The 19,856-nt window shown below is 44.2% G+C and overlaps 1 protein-coding gene and 1 long non-coding RNA gene across 8 annotated transcripts in view; one reads left to right on the plus strand and one right to left on the minus strand.

The window, feature by feature from the left end:
• The window catches only part of MGAT5 (alpha-1,6-mannosylglycoprotein 6-beta-N-acetylglucosaminyltransferase), a 386,067-nt gene that overhangs the window by 206,524 nt on the left and 159,687 nt on the right, over positions 1-19,856 (minus strand). For 4 of the 7 annotated variants that reach the window (XM_081579245.1, XM_081579247.1, XM_081579244.1 and 1 more), the window contains one exon: positions 9,969-10,127. In XM_081579245.1, the coding sequence (XP_081435371.1) occupies positions 9,969-10,127 (159 nt within the window). The other 3 variants (XM_081579250.1, XM_081579249.1, XM_081579248.1) reach the window with 3 other exon arrangements.
• On the plus strand, positions 17,142-19,753 carry LOC145541790 (uncharacterized). The gene is made up of 2 exons (XR_014079287.1): positions 17,142-18,331; positions 19,602-19,753. It is a non-coding gene; the product is annotated as an uncharacterized LOC145541790 (long non-coding RNA).

Genomic DNA, 19,856 nt, shown 5'->3' on the forward strand with positions numbered 1-19,856 from the left:
ATTGAGGCTACCTAATTTTAGAAGCTAGGGATATGCAAAGCAAAAGCACGGCTTAAAAGAAAATCCCTCAAAACCGCAAAAGCCTCTGAACGGAAAAATCCTTTTCAACCACGTGGAGACAGAGACAGTCCCCTGCTTCCATCCAAACAGCTTTCATTCCAAAATGTTGCTGGGTTTGTACATCTCAGGCTCTGGATGGCTTCTATTGAAGTAATGTGTTAAACAGGTAGAGAGAGGATGAGGCGGCAAAGACAAGGGAACATCTTGGGTAAAGCATATGCGGGGCTGTCGCTGTGGAACGTCTTTTGAATCAATACCATATGCAAGCTGATAGCACAACTGTATACACATACCTCATTAAGCCAAATTAGAGCAAGTGGGATCTGTCGCCTTCTGATTAAAACAAACACGTCTAATTTTGGCATGTCCTATCTCCCATCCACAGAACCACCCCGGAGGCATTTTCATAAACACAGTAAAGCCTGCACAAGTTCCCAAGGCCAATACCACTATGCACACTCCTAAGGGCTGCTGTTCCCCCTGATGCGTCCCCTCAAACAGCTGGGGAAGCATGGCAACCCCCACCCCCTACCCCTGGCAAAGAGATACTCACTCTCACTTTTTGAAACGGAAAAAGCCACTTTGAAGGGTCAGTAATGAATCCAAAAGCACTAAGACTGGTAGGTCCCCCACCTCTCTTCTGCACAAACTCTTCATTCAGAGAAATCCCTAACATAAAGCTTCCCTAGTGGCTCAGATGGTAAAGAATCCACCTACAATGCTGGAGACCCAGGTTCGGTCCCTGGGTTGGGAAGATCTTCTGGAGAAGGGAATGGCTATCCACTCCAGCATTCTTGCCTGGAGAATCCCATGGACAGAGGACCCTGGCGGGCTACAGTCCACGGGGTTGCAAAGAGTCGGACACAACTGAATGACTAGTATTTTTCATTTTCAATAACAGTGTAGCTGGTGAGAATTCTTTTTTAATCCTACTTACATTTTTATAATTACCGGTGAAGAAATGACAAAGTAAATTAGCTTATTATGGAATCGTAGTTTCCAGAAAGCACAGGAAAGCAAAAGTATTTTTCCTTCTGAGCAACATAGCAGTCAACTTTCTAGGTACTTTCAGGAATTCCTAAAATATTTAGGAAACTGCCAAGGCAGCGGACACAGTGATTCAGAACTGAGAGTGTGGACACCAGTGTCGTGCTAAAAGTTTCAGAACTGTGGCTGACCTGGTGTGTGGCCAGGATAGGGAGGCATGCGTTCAGTTGGACAAACATTCATTGAGAACCTGCTATTTACCAGGCTCCTTGCAATGTGGGAGACCTGGGTTCGATCCCTAGGTTGGGAAGATGCCCTGGAGAAGGGAAAGGCTACACATTCCAGTATTTTGGCCTGGAGAATTCCATGGACTGAGAAGAGAATTCCATCCTGGAGAATTCCATGGGGTCGCAAAGAGTGTGGACACGACTGAACAACTTTTACTCACTGTTACATAGCAGGCTTATAGGGTTGAAAGGAAAAATACTGGCTATTTGGCCCATGCCTTTGAAGAGCTTGGAGTCTGGCTGTGGAAACATCCAGGGATGCACATAGCAGTCGTGAGGAACATAAAGGATAAAGAAATCCCTGAGAGCGAAGGACATCAAGGAAGCCTTCTTATGGGAAACAGTGCTTAAGGTGAGTCTTGAAAAAATATGATCAATAAGGGTAAGCTAGAAAAATGGAGAAGGCAATGGCACCCCACTCCAGTACTCTTGCCTGGAAACTCCCATGGATGGAGGAGCCTGGTAGGCTGCAGTCCATGGGGTCGCTAAGGGTCGGACACGACTGAGCGACTTCACTTTCACTTTTCACTTTCATGCATTGGAGAAGGAAATGGCAACCCACTCCAGTGTTCTTGCCTGGAGAATCCCAGGGATGGGGGAGCCTGGTGGGCTACTGTCTATGGGGTCGCACAGAGTCGGACACGACTGAAGTGACTTAGCAGCAGCAGAAAAATGGAGGGCATCCGGGCTGAGGTCAAAAACAAGGCAACGTTACAGGAACAGCGTGCTGTGGGCTGGGCCAGTTCCTAGAAGGGCTGGGGCGCACACTCAGGCACAGCAGCCATTTAAACTGGAGGCAGGAGACTTCTCCGGCGATCCAGAGGTTAAGACTTCGCCTTCCAGTGCAGGGGGTGCAGGTCTGATCCCTGGTCAGGGAGGTAAGATCCCACATGCCTCCTGGCCACAAACCCAAAAACATAAAACAGAAGCAATATTGTAACAATGCAATAACGACTTTAAAATAAAATGGGGGTGGGGGCGGGGCACAGAAAGGCTAGCATTCCAGAAGCCTTGTCCTCTGAACCCTGCTGGAAAGAAAAGTCTGAGCTGGGCTTATGATGACTCTGGAAATCCAAACCATAACATGATAGGAGTCTCTGGTCATTGTCTATGTTCTATCTGCTTGCTTGGAATCTTTTTAGGGACGCTCTCCCATCATGAAATCTCAAGGTGATCTACGTGATGTAGGCCCAGCCAATCAGGAGGTTACTGCACACTATCACTGGGTTGTGGAGAGGCATACACTGCAACCCAAAAAGTATTGCCTGGGTAGCATGGTACAAACACTGCCTTTCACTGTCCCTCATCTCCTGAGATCTAATGCTCCAACTTCCTTTAAACTGGTATTTCTAAACAAATGGCTTGCAGCAAAGCAATTTATACTCCAAAGTCCACATTAACACATGGCAACTGTCTTTCCCAAATTTTGCCTTTGCTGGCTTCTTTCCTCCATAAATGCACCACCCCAGTGTTGCATCATGCAAGCTCCATCCTTGAGAATCGTTATGACGCCTCCTCCCTCACGCCCTCCCATGGTCCACCAGCAACCCTGTCAGGTGAGCTCCACCCGCTGTGGGTCTCAAATCCTTTCCTTCTCCCTAGCCTCACACACTTCTCTTTCAATCCTTCTACACGAGCCAGCTAAACTTTCACCTGGCTTCTCTATGACCCTCTTTGAAAGCATTCTGCATCCACATTTTTCTCTGAAAATACAGACCTCATCTAATCATCTGCCTGCTTTAAACCTTCATCAGCTGTCACTGCCTACAGAACAAGATAGAAACTCCTTAGTACTACATTAAAAACTCTTCACAGATCCCCCAACCTACCTTTCCTGTCTCATCTTCTTTTATGTTGCTCCAGTTAAGGTCTGGAGGGTATTTCATGCTGTGAAGTAGATCTTTGGGGACCTCTCTTGTTTCCCTTAACTTAGTTAATTTACTTGCTCATATCTAGATAATTATATACTCTACTTGAAATTAATAAAATGGAATTTCTTCTAAAACATCCTGGTAATTTAAATCCACTCTCTTCTTTGCCAACTACTTTGGCAACTACTTTGCCATCATTATTCTGAATTAGTGGCTCTTTTATGAAAAGAAATAATTACATTCTATATAAGCAGGAGTAAAATGCAAATTGCCAAAATTGTGTGGTTTGGGTCCAGGAAAGAGGCTTCTTAAGGTCAGAATTCTAGAACAGTCTTCTGGGAGTGTAGAACATCTCTTAAAGGTTTCAAAGACCAGTTGCAAAGCTAAAAGTGGTGAGGCTTGCAAACTGCCTTGGTAGGAATGGGGAAGGAGACTAAAGGTTTCACAGGTGGTGATCAGGAAACCTCAATGTCTCAAACATCTTTCTCCACTGATCATAAGTGGGAAAACCAGTTTTCAACAATGCCTTACAGATGAGGGTTTCTGAACCACCACACAATTGACATTAGAGGCTAGATAATTCTCTGCTGTGGGCCAGCCTGTGCACCGCAGCCTGTTCAGCAGCATCCCTGGCTTCTGTCTACTAGACGTCACAACATTCTCTGTTGTGACAACCAAAATTGCCTGGGGGGAAAAACTACAGGCAGTTAAGAACCAATGATATTAATGTCCAGGCACACAGAAATCAAAACTACAATGAGATATCACTTCATATCAGGCAGAAGAGCTATCATCAAAAATCCACAAACAATAAATGCTGGAGAGTATGTGGAGAGAAGGGAACCCTCCTAGACTGTTGGTGGGAATGTAAATTGGTGCAGCCATTATAGAGAACAGTCTGGAGGTTCCTTAAAAAACTAAAAATAGAGCTACCGTATGACCTTGCAATCCCACTCCTGGGCATATATCCAGAGAAAAACATGAACTGAAAGGTGCATACATGCACTCCAATGTTCACTGCAGCACAGTTTATAATAGCCAAGACATGGAAGCAATCTAAATGTCCACTGACAGAGGAATGGATAAAGAAGATTTGGTACATATATATAATGGAATACTAGTCAGCCATTAAAAAGAATGAAATAATGCCATTTGCAGCAACATGGATTGACCTAGAGAATGTCACACTGAGTGAAGTCAGACAGAGAAGGAGAAATATCCTATGACATTCCTTACATGTGTAATCTAAAAGAAATGATACAAATGAATTTACAAAACAGAAAGAGACTCAGAAACTTAGAGAATGAACTTACAGTTGCCAGGAGGAAGGAGGGGGGGAAGGGATAGTTGGGGAGTTTGGATGGACATGTACACACTGCTATATTTAAAATGGATTACCAACAAAGACCTGCTGTATAGCACATGGAACTCTGCTCAATGTTGTGTGGCAGCCGAGATGGGAGGGGAGTTTGGGGGAGAATGGATACATGTATATGTATGGCTAAGTCTCTTCACTGTTGACCTGAAACTATCACAAGGCTATACCCTAATACAAAATAAGAAGCTTAAAAAAAAAAAAAAAAACAAAACCCAGGCACACAGGTCAGCACCACTCCTTCTGAATTATATTTTCCTCCTTTCTTGTGATAAAAATCAAACTGCCCTTGACCACACAAAGTGAAAAGCAGACCAACAAAGACATACATTATCTGTGACGGTACTAAAGGGATTGTTTCTGACAAGAAGCCAAATACTTACTGCCCCCTGTGCAAAGAATGACACAGAAAGGGACAGATAGATAGACAGAAGGAACATACTGGTTTCCTACTCAGATTAATAAAAACCTGTCTTTAATGAATAAAAATCAGTCTTCTCTCTCTCCTTTCTCTCAGGCAGCACCTGGAGTGCCACAGACAGGCTAAAACCTGATCCTGGGAAAGTCATCCGCTCTGCTTGTTTCTGGGCAAGGCTGGGACACTCCAGGTGCTAGGCCAGCACATTTGATGACACAGGGACCCAAACAAGGAAACAGCACAGGTGCGACTTCATTTCAAGGTCCATTAGCAGCACCAAGAGGGGGGAAGCTATACTTCCAAATGCAGTCCCTGGAACTCAGCAGGAACATTTTTCAATTTTCGAATGCTAACAATCATGGTTCTTTTCTTGAGAACAACATCCCAGTTCAAATATTCCTCACTTCAATTCCAAATACTAGAATATGTTGCATGCTGAAACTGACATTTGGAAAACGCAGGGCTGCCTAATTTTCAATTTAGACTCAGTATCAGAAAGCATCCTCTTGAGCTGTGCCTGTATTTTCGATTTTGCGAATGTTTCCCAATTCATTCACCTTGCAACCGTAAGCAATCACAGCACAAGGGGATGGATGTGGTCATGATGTTCTGTATTCTAGTCAACTGTCAGCATTGGCCAGTTATTCAGCTGATGTTGAATGACAACAACAGGCCCTTGAGAGTATAAATGAATAAATTTGCACACACAAGTGCCCACACTCCTGCCCCCCCCCACAAGAGAGCTGCACAATATCCCCACTCCCCGCAAATATTACAGCCTAGGTGGGAACCATCACATACTATAAGGGCTCCAGAGCACCAAATCACCCGTGGGAAGTTCAGTCATGGTCGACAAACACAGAGTTGTATTTCATAGATGGTGTCTGCCACTGATGTCTAAAACAGGAAAATGATAAGCCAAGTCCCACTTGTAAGCAAATCTCTGTACATGTAAGTGGAGAAGGGGAGCTATAGGGAGGAATTCCTTGCAGAAGTGAAATGCTTTCCCCTCCAGCATAATCCAATCCATGTGGACAGCACTTACTGAACACCTTCAACAGCCAGGCTTTGAATAAGACACAGAGGGCCAAACAAGGATAGTAGCAGACACTGACAGTCCTCAGCAGGCCAGCATTTTCACATCACACACCTGTAGCTCTTCACCTTTCCCCCATGTCAGTACATGGCCAAGAACCACCAACCCCAACCTATTCTCTCCACTTCAGAATTTAAGATCACAAATCCAGATAAAAGCAGAAGTGGTCTTTCAAAAAAACAAGAAAAAAACCACCCAAGTATCATTCCTAAAATAAATAATTTTGACAAGGAAATATACAAGTTCTATCAGTGATTAAACCTGGAGAAATCATTCTTGGTTGAAAGGTAGGTTTGGGGTTTTTTCAACCTATTTTTTTCATTTCTTTGATTCGCCTTCCTCTTCAGTAAGATAAAGATTGCTCAAAAATGTGGTTCAAATCCAGTTCTTTACTTTCCTAAAGTCCATTTCCACCTCAATTTCTCTAGGGGAACATTCATTTTCACATAATAAAAAAAAAAGCCCTAGAGTAATAAATTTGGTAAGACAAGCCATTTTGGATAAAAATCACATACAACACAGTTAAACAGAGCAAGGAAAGGGGAGACACACACACATATCCCTAAAAGGAAAATAAATTTAGAGAATTCTTCTTCAACTGCTATGGTATCCAATTTAGATACAGTTTATAGTCACCCAGAAGATATATCAGCGAGCAATAAGACACAACAGTAAGCAATCAGAAACATCCGTTAGCAGTAAGACACCAGAGTAAGCAGTAAAGACACACCAGGGAGAACATTTCTGAGCAATTACCACATGTCTTAATGCAGCGAGGGAGGAAGAACAACTTCACTCAACTAGGATTGGAACCCTATAAAAAATGAACTCTCATAGCTCAAAAGCCACCCCTGCTATGACAGGAGGGATGTGAGAACTGCTAGCCTAGCCATGGATCAGGGAAGAGGGCAAAAAAGCCACGAGGGGTTGACCATGAACTAGGACTGGGAATTTAAGAGCTTTGGCCCTCTTTATGGCACACTAACCCATAGACCTGGCAAATAAAAAATACATGTGTGTTCTTTGACAAGATGTAATGGCCCCTCTGACCTTTGGAGGAAATAAAGGCGGATGCCTGCATTCTTCACGTCACATCTACAGTCACTGTGGCCAGCGCAGCGTCTGGCAGGGGTGCATATTCACACACACACACACACACAGAGGGATGACATTTCTTTCTGCTGTTGCTTAACACACAGGTCAGCCAAAGAAACAGACCCTCAGAAAGAAAGAACTTCCATTTTAGACAGGATATTAAGTAGTCCAGGAAACTGTCAGCTCTCTAGGAACCTCGAAGAAAATGGGAGCACATTTTTCTAAGACTCACTGTTTGAGATGATTCACAAAATGGAAAGTAAGGAGCAGGGCAAACAATCTCTTCTCTACTTAGCACTAGGAGGTCTTCACCTCAGCCCCACCCCATCCCACACACTTAAACTCATAAAACCTGTGAAAGCACTTACTTCTGAGATGCTGAGAAGAGTAAACAAAATCAAGGCTCCAAGTTCCTCCAAGGCTCAGGAACTGAAAACAGTTCAATGGCAGAGAATGGCGAGTTTCCTCTCCTTCCTTCTAACTTCTTACCTGGGTAGCAATCCATTTCTAGTCTGTATCTCCTCCTCAGTCCTCAATTGCCTCCATCCTAACCACCTTCTAAGTCTACTTTCCTATCAGAAGGCTTCCAAAGACAGCTCCTCTTACAGTGACCATAGTTTGTGTTATACCATGCATGTATATTATTTTTCTAATTGGTCAGTAAAAATCTCAAAGGTATGGAGCGTGTCACACATGAAAGATGAAAACGAGTAAGAATGAGGCTAATTATCAAAGGCAGAACTTTAAATTAGCTCCCTTTCCCCAAAAAGGAAAGATAAAAAAACAAATACTCTGGTTCTATAAATATTAGTAAAAGCACAGTACCAGTGGCACTTTTAAAGAAGCCCTTTTCAAATCCAGTGACTTTGTGCAGAGGTCCCCAGTCTTTTTGGCACCAGGAATTGATTCAATGTAAGACAATTTCTTTCTCCATGGACAGGGAAGGGGGGTGGTTTCAGGGTGACTCAAGTGCATTACATTTATTTGCACTTTATTTCTATTACTATTGTATAAGCTCCACCTTAGATCATCAGGCATTAGATCCTGGAGGTTGGGGACCCCTGACTTAGAGAATGTGCTCAGAGATATTTGTTAACCAAGTGTACTAGCTCGATGCACAGGTCAGGGACTTCATTTGAAAAGAGTAGTCACCACCTCCAACACATTTCATTCCACATTGTGCACCCTGGGACTTGGAACTCAGGCAGGAAATCTCCCTGTGAGCCTGGCACACAAACAAGACAGTCAGAGGCAGCGAGATCCCTTATCAGGGAAGAGAATGACGGTAGACACATGGACACAGGCCCTCCAGGACAGAGGCAGTGGGAGGCAGCAATGCCAGAGACAGAACACCACCCCCCCCCCCACACACACACACAACCCTCTGAAACAGGAACCTACAGAACTACCAGGAAATCAGAGAGGACCTTCTCAACAGCACTTCCTACTGGGAACAAGGGTAGAGGAGTGCAGGCTAGAGAGGCCTGGGTTCCATTTATTAATAAGCAGCTCAACACAGTGGGAGGTTTTCTTGTCTAATTACAGAAGCTGTTGGAAACTGCAAGGAAGACAGGATTTATGGCCCAGATGACACTGCCTCTGTGTTGTAATTAAAAGTTATTTTTAATGTCTCTGTTTGGTCAGATACTTTGGATTAGAAATATAGTTTGCAATTTAAAACTTGCTAAAGGGCAGAGAAAACAGCAGAAAGGTAATACAACAAGCTTGCATAATATGAAACCCTTAAATGTTTTGACACTGGGAGGTGGGAAAGGAACAGAATCTCGCTTCCACTTAAGGCTGTGAGTTTCCTATAAGAAAGGGAGAGAAAAACAAGCCAGAGAGGGTACTAAAGTCGATTTTTAAAATTTCAAAAGTAACCCAGCTACTTATTTTATCCATTAGCTAGAGTTTGTATACCACCCACCAGGAGTATAGCCAACTCATTCACAGCCATCCACTCAAAGCGCCTAATCCTTATCCTCATCAAAGCTCTTTGCTTTGTCCTGGGTCCCCAGGAAATGACAGTGGTCACCCTAACAAGGCCAAGGCCTGGCTTAACTACAAAGGCCAAGAGGCCAAAGTCAGGGCAGAGCGATGCAGGGGAGGCAGTGGCGGCAGGGGAGTGGGTGGGTGGGTCCAATGTGAGCTGCGGACAATACATGTTGTGTATGATATGGGGGTTGTTTTAAATCCATTTCTCTTCTTTTATCCAAGAGTCCAGTTTCAAGAAGGGGGTCAGACACACACATCCAGGTGTCCACAAGGGGCTACAGAATCAGGCCAAGATCAGGCAGGGGCCATTTATTCTCCAAATGCCATTTCCAGAACGCCTATTTCCCCAGATACACAAAGGAGGCAAGTTTGCCATGGTGGCTCTTCTTTAACAGCAGGGAGGAGAGAATCTATTATGTGGAACAGACTTCTGAAATTGTCTGATGAAAACCGGGAGGGGAAGGAACCTCTGCCTGGTGTGAGCCTCCCAGATCACCTCTGTATTTCCTTCATCCCTGCTATGAATCTTCTCATTAAAAGTAATTCCAGGATCTCATTATGGGAAACATAGCACAGAAACCACCCAATATTACACATCATGATAAGACTATAAAAGCCTTTGAACACATTATTCAAAAATAAATTTAAAGTTAGGGTTACAGGGACCATACCAAGTTGATGGGATTTATCTTATAACAGTAAGAACCACTGTGCCCCTGTGGTTCTCTTCCCAGTTCAAAGCAGGCCTTGACTCCACGTCTTGGCATAGACTCATGGTCCTTACCTGCCACATTAATTTTCTCAAGTAAGCTGGGAACAGGGGTGGTGGAGTTGGTCAAGTTTGTCCCTGTGCCATTGCTTACGAGGTTGTCCACTTTTGACTCCAACTTGCCAATGCGCTGCAAAATGTTATCCAGCAACACAGCAAGAGTCTTCTTCAGATCTGCAACAGAAAACGTACACAGTGTTTAAACACAACAGTTTAGACATCCTCCAGTCCCCCCCCATATCGGCTTGGCACACACATGCACACTCGCGCTCGCTCTCTCTTTCCTTCCCTCTGATGTGAAGAACAAAATGTGGCAAATCGAAAAGCACCACATGAAGACCTGTCCTAACAAACTCCATGTGAAAGGCAACAGAGGGCCACCACATTCAAGAGACCCAGAGAGTCCAAAACACATCAGTTCGCTCTGCAACACAAGCTTCACAGTAAGTTACATAAAACTATTCAGCTAGTAGGTTGAGAGAGAAAACTCCGTTATTTAGCATCCTACCAAAGCATTCAATTCTTCCTCCTTCTCTCATATAGTGGTTACTAACACACAGAATGACAAGCCCCAAATGCAAGAAGGCCTTGAAGTAACTTCCAGATCAAGCTCATTGTTGTTTTTTTTTGTTTGTTTGTTTTTTAGTGCTGTATACTCTTGCAAGTCCCAATTTTTTGAAAAGTCTTTACTGCTGTTGGTTACATATGGTAATACTTAATAAAAAGTTATAGGCTTTCCTGGTGGTTCAGCAGTAAAGAATACACCTTCTAATGTAGTAGATGCGGGTTCAGTCAGAGTTGGGAAGATACCCTGGAGAAGAGAATGGCAACACTCTAGTATTCTTGTCTGGGAAATCCCATGGACAGAGGAGCCTGGCAGGCTACAGTCCATGGAGTCACAAAAGAGTCAGACACAACTCAGCAACTAAATAACAACAAGATAAAAGCTACAGTTTCAGATTTCAGATATGCTGGATAATCCAAAGTTGACTATAATGCAATTTAGAAGCACACTTAAAAGACCAGATTGATTCATTCATTCAAAGTGAAAGTTGCTCAGTCATGTCTGACTGTTTGCAACCCCATGGACTATACAGTCCATGGAATTCTCTAGGCCAGAATACTGGAGTGGGTAGACCTTCCCTTCTGCAGGGGATCTTCTCAACCCAGAGATTGAACCCAGGTCTCCTGCATGGCAGGCAGATTCTTTACCAGCTAAGCTACAAGGGAAGCCCAAGAATACTGAAGTGGGTAGCCTATCTCTTCTCCAGTGGATCTTCCCAACCCAGGAATCGAATGGGGGTCTCCTGCATTGCAGGCAGATTCTTTACCAACTGAGCTATCAGGGAAGGAGTTCATTCATTCAAGATATTAATTAAACAACTACTATGTGCCAAGCATTGTTCTACGTGCTGGGACTATTTTCTTCTGGTGCTTACATTTAAGTGTTGATTCTCTTTCTTACACATCTGGCTATGGGTTACAAAGAAATGTACTGCTCTCCAGATAAATTACAGACACATTATCTTCAGGTCTACATAAGTATTTACTAAGTTTGTATACAAGGTACTCTACACACAGATAGAGATTAAGTTAGCCCCTCTCCTCTGGAAACTCAAAGATAGTCTGTGAGAAAGGCAGGAGGACCACAGGGCAGCAGCTATGTGAACAGAATCCAGATTCACTTATGAACTGGGAGTGGGCCAGGGGAGTAGAACAGAGTGTGAGGAGCAGGATGCAGCAAAATCCTGAATTGAGACAAAGGGGAACCTTCCATTCTGCTGGGAACAGATGCACACCTGCACTGAACAGGTGCTCAGATCCAGCCAGGAAAAAAGCACACACTGGACCAATCCACCAACCCCAGAGCACAGCCAATGACCATCTACTAACAAGCAGGCAGGCTTTCTATTTCCGGTGAAGACAGAAACACTCATCCGAACAGAAACAAGACACGTAATTGACATGCAAGTTTGCATTCCCTGGGTTTACAGACAGCATCACTGAAGCTCACTAAAGACTGGAAACAGACCCCACATCTTTATCCTGGAAGTCTGGATCTTTGTGTTTAGCATAATCTCCATCTCCCCGCCACTCCCAACACCAAACGTAAGACTTCTTCACAGCATTAACATCTGTAGCAGTCTGTTCATTTAGTCTCTCTAACAAACATCTGATCGGGTCTACTTTTTATTCTTCATTGAGTATGTTACCCACAGATACTGAGACAAGCTGGCCATGCAAAAGAGCAATTGGCCAAAAATAAGATTATAACAAAGAAGGTTAAAAAGGAACCAAGAGTTCCTGAATGCCTATCAGGTGCCATGCACATATATAGGCAATTGCATTTATTAATATGTTCACATTCTCCATGAAGCAGCTGTGACTTCAGTTTACAGATGAGAAAACTGAGGTTCACAGATGGGAAGCAATATGCTCGTGGTTCCAGACATATAAAATCACAAATGGGGACTCGACTCAGGTCTGCCTAATTCCCTGATGCCTCGCTGCAACCAGCCAGAAGTCAAGAGCCAGGGCTGAGAAAAGAAACCAAGTGTGAAATTCAGTGACTTTCAGCCTAGTGATTAAGGGCTTAGACTCTAATCTCTTTCTAGGTTTGAGTCCTCACTCTCCACTTCTGTACCCTTAAAAGAGTGAAAAGAATAAGCCTACCTCTTTGGAGTTATAATGAGGATGTAATGAGTTAGTATTTATAAAATGTTTGAACACTGCCTGGCACATAATAAGTGCTACATAACTGTCTGTTACGTAGGTAAGTTAAAAAAATAAAACCTGTGGAAAACGCTCTCATCCTTCCTAGAGAAATCTCTCCCCGAGTGATGCAAAGCTTTATCGTTTTATCCAAAGGGTCATGAGATCACGCTCCTCGGGGGCTGCAGCCCCACAACCAGTGTGACTCACAGCCTGTCCCTGACACATCATTAGCTGGCACAGACAGCAGGAGTCAGCCACCAGCTCTGGTCTTACACTGACTCTGAAGCACTGACTGCCTCTCCAGAGCTCTGAAGATTGCCAGAGGCTAGCCACACAGATGGGGGCCATGGTGCCGCTCAGAGGTGGCTGCGCTCACTGTAAAGAAACCACTCCTCAGATAAATGATATCCATCTCCCTTCCCCCAACCCCCAATCTCAACGTCTTTGCCCAGAGCCTGAATTGTCAACCAAGGCATCCACGTATAAAAAGGGCATTTAACTCTTACCAGCAATTGTAGTTAGCCAGACACAGAGGCCCAGTCTGCTAGTCTGGCTTTATTCAGGTTTCTCAGTTTCTACACTATTGACACTTTGGCCAGATAATTCTTTGCTTGCCAGGAGGGTGGGGAGCAGGAGGAAGGAGGCTATCCTGTACTGTAAGGTGTCTGCAGCATCCCTGAACTCTAGCCACTAAATGAGAGTAGCAATCCTCCTGTGTGAACCAGAAATGTCTTCAGACATTGCCAATGTCCCTTCTGGGGAGTACAACTGCACTCCATTCGAGAAACACTGAATTAAGCACATTCTCCCAACCCTTGTCTTCCGCATTGCCCTTCTGTGGAGCTGTCAAGATAGAACTTGGACAGAAGGGTTATGGGAGAAGGAATGAAGAGTGAAAAGACAGTCACTAAACTTGTATTCTGTATGACTTCCATGGTGACACTACTACAAATATGATGGAAAGTACAATGAGGAAAGGTGGGAGCTGACAGAAGCCTAGCCCGTGCTGCAGGTCTCTCAAGAGCTGGTAACCCCTTTCAGCCTTTTGCCCTTTTGTTAAAAGGCAGCAGGACTACTGGAGAGAGTCTCCCAACCCATAGCTTTGGGTGATAGTCACTGGTGGCACACACACCCTGGGTACAATACACTGTTGTCACATCGGCATTAAGAAGACATCCTTCCTCGATTCTTAAAACACAATCCATCAATAAATGTGACTTACTATCTCTTGTTGATCCCACCTACACAGATGGACCTTGTGTGACTCTATGACATGGTATAAAGGAATTCATGATGATGAGAAGAATGCTGATGTTCACTATCATTACTCCACTCCAATACTACTACTGCTAAGGTTGCTACTGCTGCTATTATCACTATATTGATGAAACTGCTACTATTGTTCCTCCACCAGCACCAGCACCACCATTTATTGAATCTCATGTGTTAGTTACTGGGGTAAGCATTTTACATGGATTAATTCATTTGGTCCCACCAAGACAATATGAGAAACATGTTGCCATTCCCATCTCCATCATACAGATGAGTAAACCACAGTACCTAGAGGTTAACTAATTTGTCCCACGTGACTGCAGATCTGGGGTCCAAACCCAGGCAACCTGGTTCCAGACCCAACAGTTCTTACCCACCATGCTGTACTGCTTCTTAAGGAACCTTATGGACCTGCCAACCAGCAAGCATCTCTGACCTGCTGCTTCTGAACACACTTACTAGGGATTAAGTCCTGGGCTTCTGCCATGTGTCCCTGTTAAATCATACCGCAACCCCCCTCAAGACTCACTGATGGGGCAGTTCTGTGAGCAATCCAACACTTAAACATAATGAAGAACTTGTTTTTCTGTATCTTCCCCCTTAAATCCCATGAATTGAATACAAGGCTATTAAAAACCTTGGCCTCTCTAGACACTTTACCTGGGTAGGCATGTTTTCTCTCCCAATGTGGGGGGAAAAAAAAGCTGATTTTTCAATTCAAGCAGCTATTTGAGTCACTATTTCGAGGCACTCCAACACCAGATAAAAGATACTTGTGTCAATAAAATACACAAGGGCAAAGATGATCCCAAGTTCATCTCTGAGTCCTTACAAACTGGCACAGTGCCTGGCACATTACAGTAATCAGTAAGTGTGTGTTACCTAAGTGCATAAGTGAATGAATGAACCAACAAATAAATGAACTACAGTTTTCCCACAAATAAGGCTGAATAAACGATACCTTTCTAGGTGATGCAATTGTTTCTCACCTTTGTATTTCACAGCTAAATTTGCAAGAACTGTTAAATAGTTTTATTGCAATTTTAAACTTAATACAGAGTATTTTTGTATGCATTCTTGGTCTTAATGTTAACCCATATATTTGATAAGATTGAACACTCACGACTAATTTCATATAGTTTAATAAAGAAATGAAAGTGAAAATATTCTTCCAAATTCCAGTATAATATCTTCATATTTATCATTGTGTTTTATAGTTATTATAGCCATAAACTGTATCCTCAGCAGGATTACAATTTCCAATTACTAACAGACTTTTAAAATTTTGTTTGTGCTTCAAAGCCTCAATAATAAAAATCTAATCCCAACATTACTACTGCAATTCTGTGTTCTGAAAACTTATTGAACGTGATAAAGATGAGATCAAAGTAAGTGAAAACATTTTAAATGTTCCTCTGGGAAAAGAAAGCTTTGCTTTCTATCAGGCCAGGAGTTCTTTGATAAAGGGTGAGATCAACAAAATCTCAGAACAGGTGCCCTGGCAGCTCTGTAAGTTTTCATTTCTGGAAAGCCATGACAGTAATGGTGAGAGAGGCCGGAAGAGGCTTTCATATCCTTGAGCAGAACCGTCAAGGATTTATCACTGCCAGCTATACCTTCCCCTATAGCTGGGGTCCAAGGAGATGGAAACTCAAGAAAGGGGGTCCTGCTGGTGGAAAAAGATCTATCAGTTTATAGGTCTACTGGCTAAAGCTGTGAGACTGGGTGATAAACCCTGACTGCCCAGATCGGCAAGTCAGTCAAGAAAGGCTGTGCTGGCCCCACCCCGTTCCCCTGCGACATGCTTCCCAAGAAGGGGTTCTTCAGCCTGCAGTCCATCAGGCTCAGTTGTGGAGTCGGAGGTGCCAGGTCCCATCCTCAAGCCGCTCCATTGGAACCTGCACAACCCACACATCAAGGATTCTGGGCCCAGCCACAATCAAGAACTACATTTAAGGTGTAGCTGCCATGATTCACTGGCACAGAACCAACTGTCCAATGAGCAAAGACTTACATCAGAACTGCCAGAAATCATTTACATCTGGGCTTGCTCCTAACGCAAATCCCTCTCTACCATGGCCACCCTCAAGGGCAGAGCTTGAACCAGAGGACCACAGAGCAGATTCATTCACTGCTCTGGAGAAGCCAGCAAAAGACAGGGTGATAATGAGAAAGGAAGGTGCTAATGAAAAATGAATTAACCCCAACCTCCCATTCCCACTGACTGCCAGGAATGTCAAGTTTCATCAGTTACATGTTTGAAAATTAATTTGAAAGTGACCTTTCCACAGAAAGATAATACGGTTAGAGCATTGACCAAAATACAGTCCATTCATTATGTACAAGGACATTCGAAGCAGTGTTAGTTATAAAAGAGAACAGTATTATTTATTACAGATAAGCTGTGGACACTACCCAAACACCAGCAAAAAGGTTACATTATATGATGTCCATCTATTCCTAAGATGGAATAAATCACTAGATTGGAACCCGGGGAGGGCAGAGAGTAGGTCCGTCCTGTCATCTCTGTTTATTGCCACAAGCTATTGACTCCAAGAACTCAATAAACGTTTATTGAATGAAATGTTTGGATGAAAAAGGAAAAGTGTATGGCCATTAAAAAGATCTAATGGATGAGGAAATACTACAAAGATGAGTTTTAAAAGCTCTGTATAAAATATCCCAATTTTAAAAAATGAGCATACACATATCTATCTGCATTTAAATAAAGGACTAGAGAGAAATCAAATTTATCTGGGTTTGGAGGTAAGGAGTATTTTCTTTCTTATTCTTTATTTGTAAGAATGCAATGATGGACTTGGGACTATCTCTGCCCTTGTGTGTTTTATGGAATAGTATCTTTTATCTTGTGTTGAACAGCTTTGAAATAGTGACTCACATGGCTGCTGGAATTGAAAATGAATTTTTTTTTTTTCCTTTCACATTTGAAGAAAAAAGAAGCCGACCTGGAGGGTCCCAGGTTTTCATCAGCCTCATGTTCCAGATGCTCTGAATTTTCTATCAACGCTCATATCACTCTGACCATCACGAAGGTATGAAATCCTAAAAAAAAAGGCAATACTGAAAAAAAAAAAAAAAGAAAAGAAAAGAAATGCTATCTGGAAATGCAGTCAGAACCACGTATTCTATCTCGGAACTCCAAAACACTGGCCACAGGTTCCATGGCACCCCCTACCCTTCCGAGAAGCATCTCAGTCACTGACGGAGCTCCATCTCATCTGAGTTCTTCAAGCCATTCAGAGGACAACTTACCCACATCTAAACTCACCAATGCGCCCTTCACCCTGCAGTTGTCACAGGCAGCCAGACCAGGTCACAAAGGGAACAATTACCACACAGTGACGAACAGCTTCAGAGGCTCAGCATCACTGACTGCATGCTCTCCTGGGTTAGCTGTAGGCAATTATGCTGTGACTTGACCTTGCACCTAGAAGTGAATGCTATTCCTGTGCTGTGGGGAGGGTCATGAGGATTTCAAAGAATTTTTGAGGCAGCGCAATCTGAGACCGGATCGTATCTAGGCTTGTGGACGGTAGTTAGTGCTTTACAGACTCTGTAAAGAGCCAGGATGGAGTTCTTGGACTGCTGTCTCCCTTTTCCTAACACTTTGCCAGCTGCATGGAAAAGGACTCAAGCCACTTAGCAATTGGTATAGAAAAGTCCACAGGCTCTGAAAGATCAAGTCCACTGTTACCCAAAGTCCCTAATGACACCAAGGCATCTTCCTTGTCGGGAAAGAAGAGCCACAGCATAGCCCTCCCCACTCACCAGCCACCCCAGAAACTGCTCCAAAGGTGCCCACTTCATAGACAAAGAGAGAGAGGCTGCACTGGTTCATCCCACACCCATCAGAGAAAGATCTATCTTTGAATAGGAAGACAATGATAATCACACATTCTGTTTCTAAGATGCCAAAGTCATTCAGTGGCGCTAACACACTTTTAAAAGGGGACCCAAGGCAGAGCCAAACTCTCCATAGAGAGTCCAGAGCAGCGGGTCTCAACCCTGGGGTGGAGCCCAGCATCTGTGTTGTCACAGCAGCCCCGGGGATCCTGGTGGGCACGCCTTGCCAGTCTTGTTTAGGAGGGAGTGGCAAGCCTGTTTCCTCCAGACCACAGCTGTATTTCCTCTCTTGTCTGGTTGGGTCCTGTCCTCTGTAAACCCTAAGAACGGCCGCATAAACAAGCTCCCGAAGCCCCACATTCAAGTGAATAAACAACGTCAGGTCTACATGGACAATTCTGGTTGGCTTGTAGCTACTGCAGGTCCGTGCAGGCCAGAGTGAGCAGCAACTCATAACAAATACATGTTACTAATCTAAGTGCTTTGATAAGCTTGGTCGCATGTAATCCTTACAGCAAGCCTATAAGGTCAGTGATATTTTATCGGCTGTTTCTTAAAAGACGAGGCAGGTCTTTAAAACATCAGTGACTTGCCCAAGGTCACACATCTAGTAAAGAATCCTTCCACAAGCCACAAATAAACACATTCCCAATGCCTTCCAGAATACACAATGGTTCCCATGTCCGGATCCTGCATAATAGCTACTTGGAGGCGCCTGGACACCCAGTCCACAGGGAATCTCTTCTCATTTCCTGTCTCACTGAAAACATGACTGAGTCATTGTGATTTTCAAATTAGCCTCAGCTAGAGCTGTACTACACAGAGTCAGGGTGGAGGGGACACTGCTGCTATTCACCCGTGGGTCCCACTATGTGCTAGGCAGGTGCTGAGGCCTCAGAACACTGTGGGAAACAAAAGAGATAAAACTCCCTGCTCTCTGAGAGCTTTCAATCTAAGTGGGGGGGGAGAGAGGTGATGATAAACAAAGACATGACAGTGTCATGACACGTGGTTTAAGTGCCATGAAGAATGAGAAGGAAGCAGGGTGGGGCTCTGCTTCTGAAAGGGCCTGGAAGGAGAGGAGGGAGCCGTCTCTGTGGAGGAAAGGCATGCAGGTGGAGGGAAGAGCAAATGCAGAGGTTCAGAGGCAGGAAGATGCACGGCCATCACCGAACAGCTGGTCCTGGAAGACGGCTGTGCCACGAGGCAGCATGAGCAGGGGGGACAGCTCTTCAGGGTGGCCAGGAGCTCGGTCCGAGCAGTTCTGACTGAAAGAGTCCAGGGACACAGCTGGAAAGGGGAGGAGCTACGGCCCCCAGGGAAGGTGAAGGACCTACAGTTCAGGGCGGGATCTGAGTCTGAGGCCAATCCCTTCAACACCTGTGTTCCTTCTTCCTGCCAGGACCAGAAGCAGTGGTGTGGTGTGAAGAAAAGGGCTTGAGGACAAGGGGAAAATAAGAAAGAGTCTCCAGTTCCTCCTGGAGACCCAGATTCTGATTACAGAGCTGTCCCAAACACACCCAAGGTCCTCCTCAGACATCCGGACTGGGCGGGCGTGTCCGTGAACTTGGCCTGGCTCAGAAGGGCATGCTGCGTGGGCCAGGCCTCTACCACAGGCTCCTGGAAAAGCCCCAAGCCCCAGAGAGGCCCGTTTTCAGGTTCCAAGCTTTTAAAGCAGAGCCCTTTCTTGAATCGTAACAGCCATATCACTGTAGAGTAACCAGGGCCTCCTCAGACAACCAAATGGCCCATCTCTCTTTTCTTTTTTTTACCCTCTACCTGGTTCACTCCAAGAAGAATGAATTTCCCTCAAGGGCTGAGAATTTCTGCCTGGCAATGGTGTTTTTTCCACTTCACCCAGCCCTCCAAAAACGTCCCTTGATCAAATTTGGAGGAACAGAGGCAAAAAGAAAAAATTTAAAAAAAATAAACAAATCTTCACAGGCCTAGCCAATGAAATCCAAGTTCGTTTTTTTTTTTCCTTCTAACACTAAATGGTGTTAGTCTTGGAAATGGACATCCCCAGGCCAACGAGGGCCACAGAAGCCCAAA

Source organism: Giraffa tippelskirchi, chromosome 3 (genome assembly GCF_054371585.1).
Source record: "Giraffa tippelskirchi isolate mGirTip1 chromosome 3, T2T-mGirTip1v1.2.pri, whole genome shotgun sequence".
Classification (NCBI taxonomy): Eukaryota; Metazoa; Chordata; class Mammalia; order Artiodactyla; family Giraffidae; genus Giraffa; species Giraffa tippelskirchi.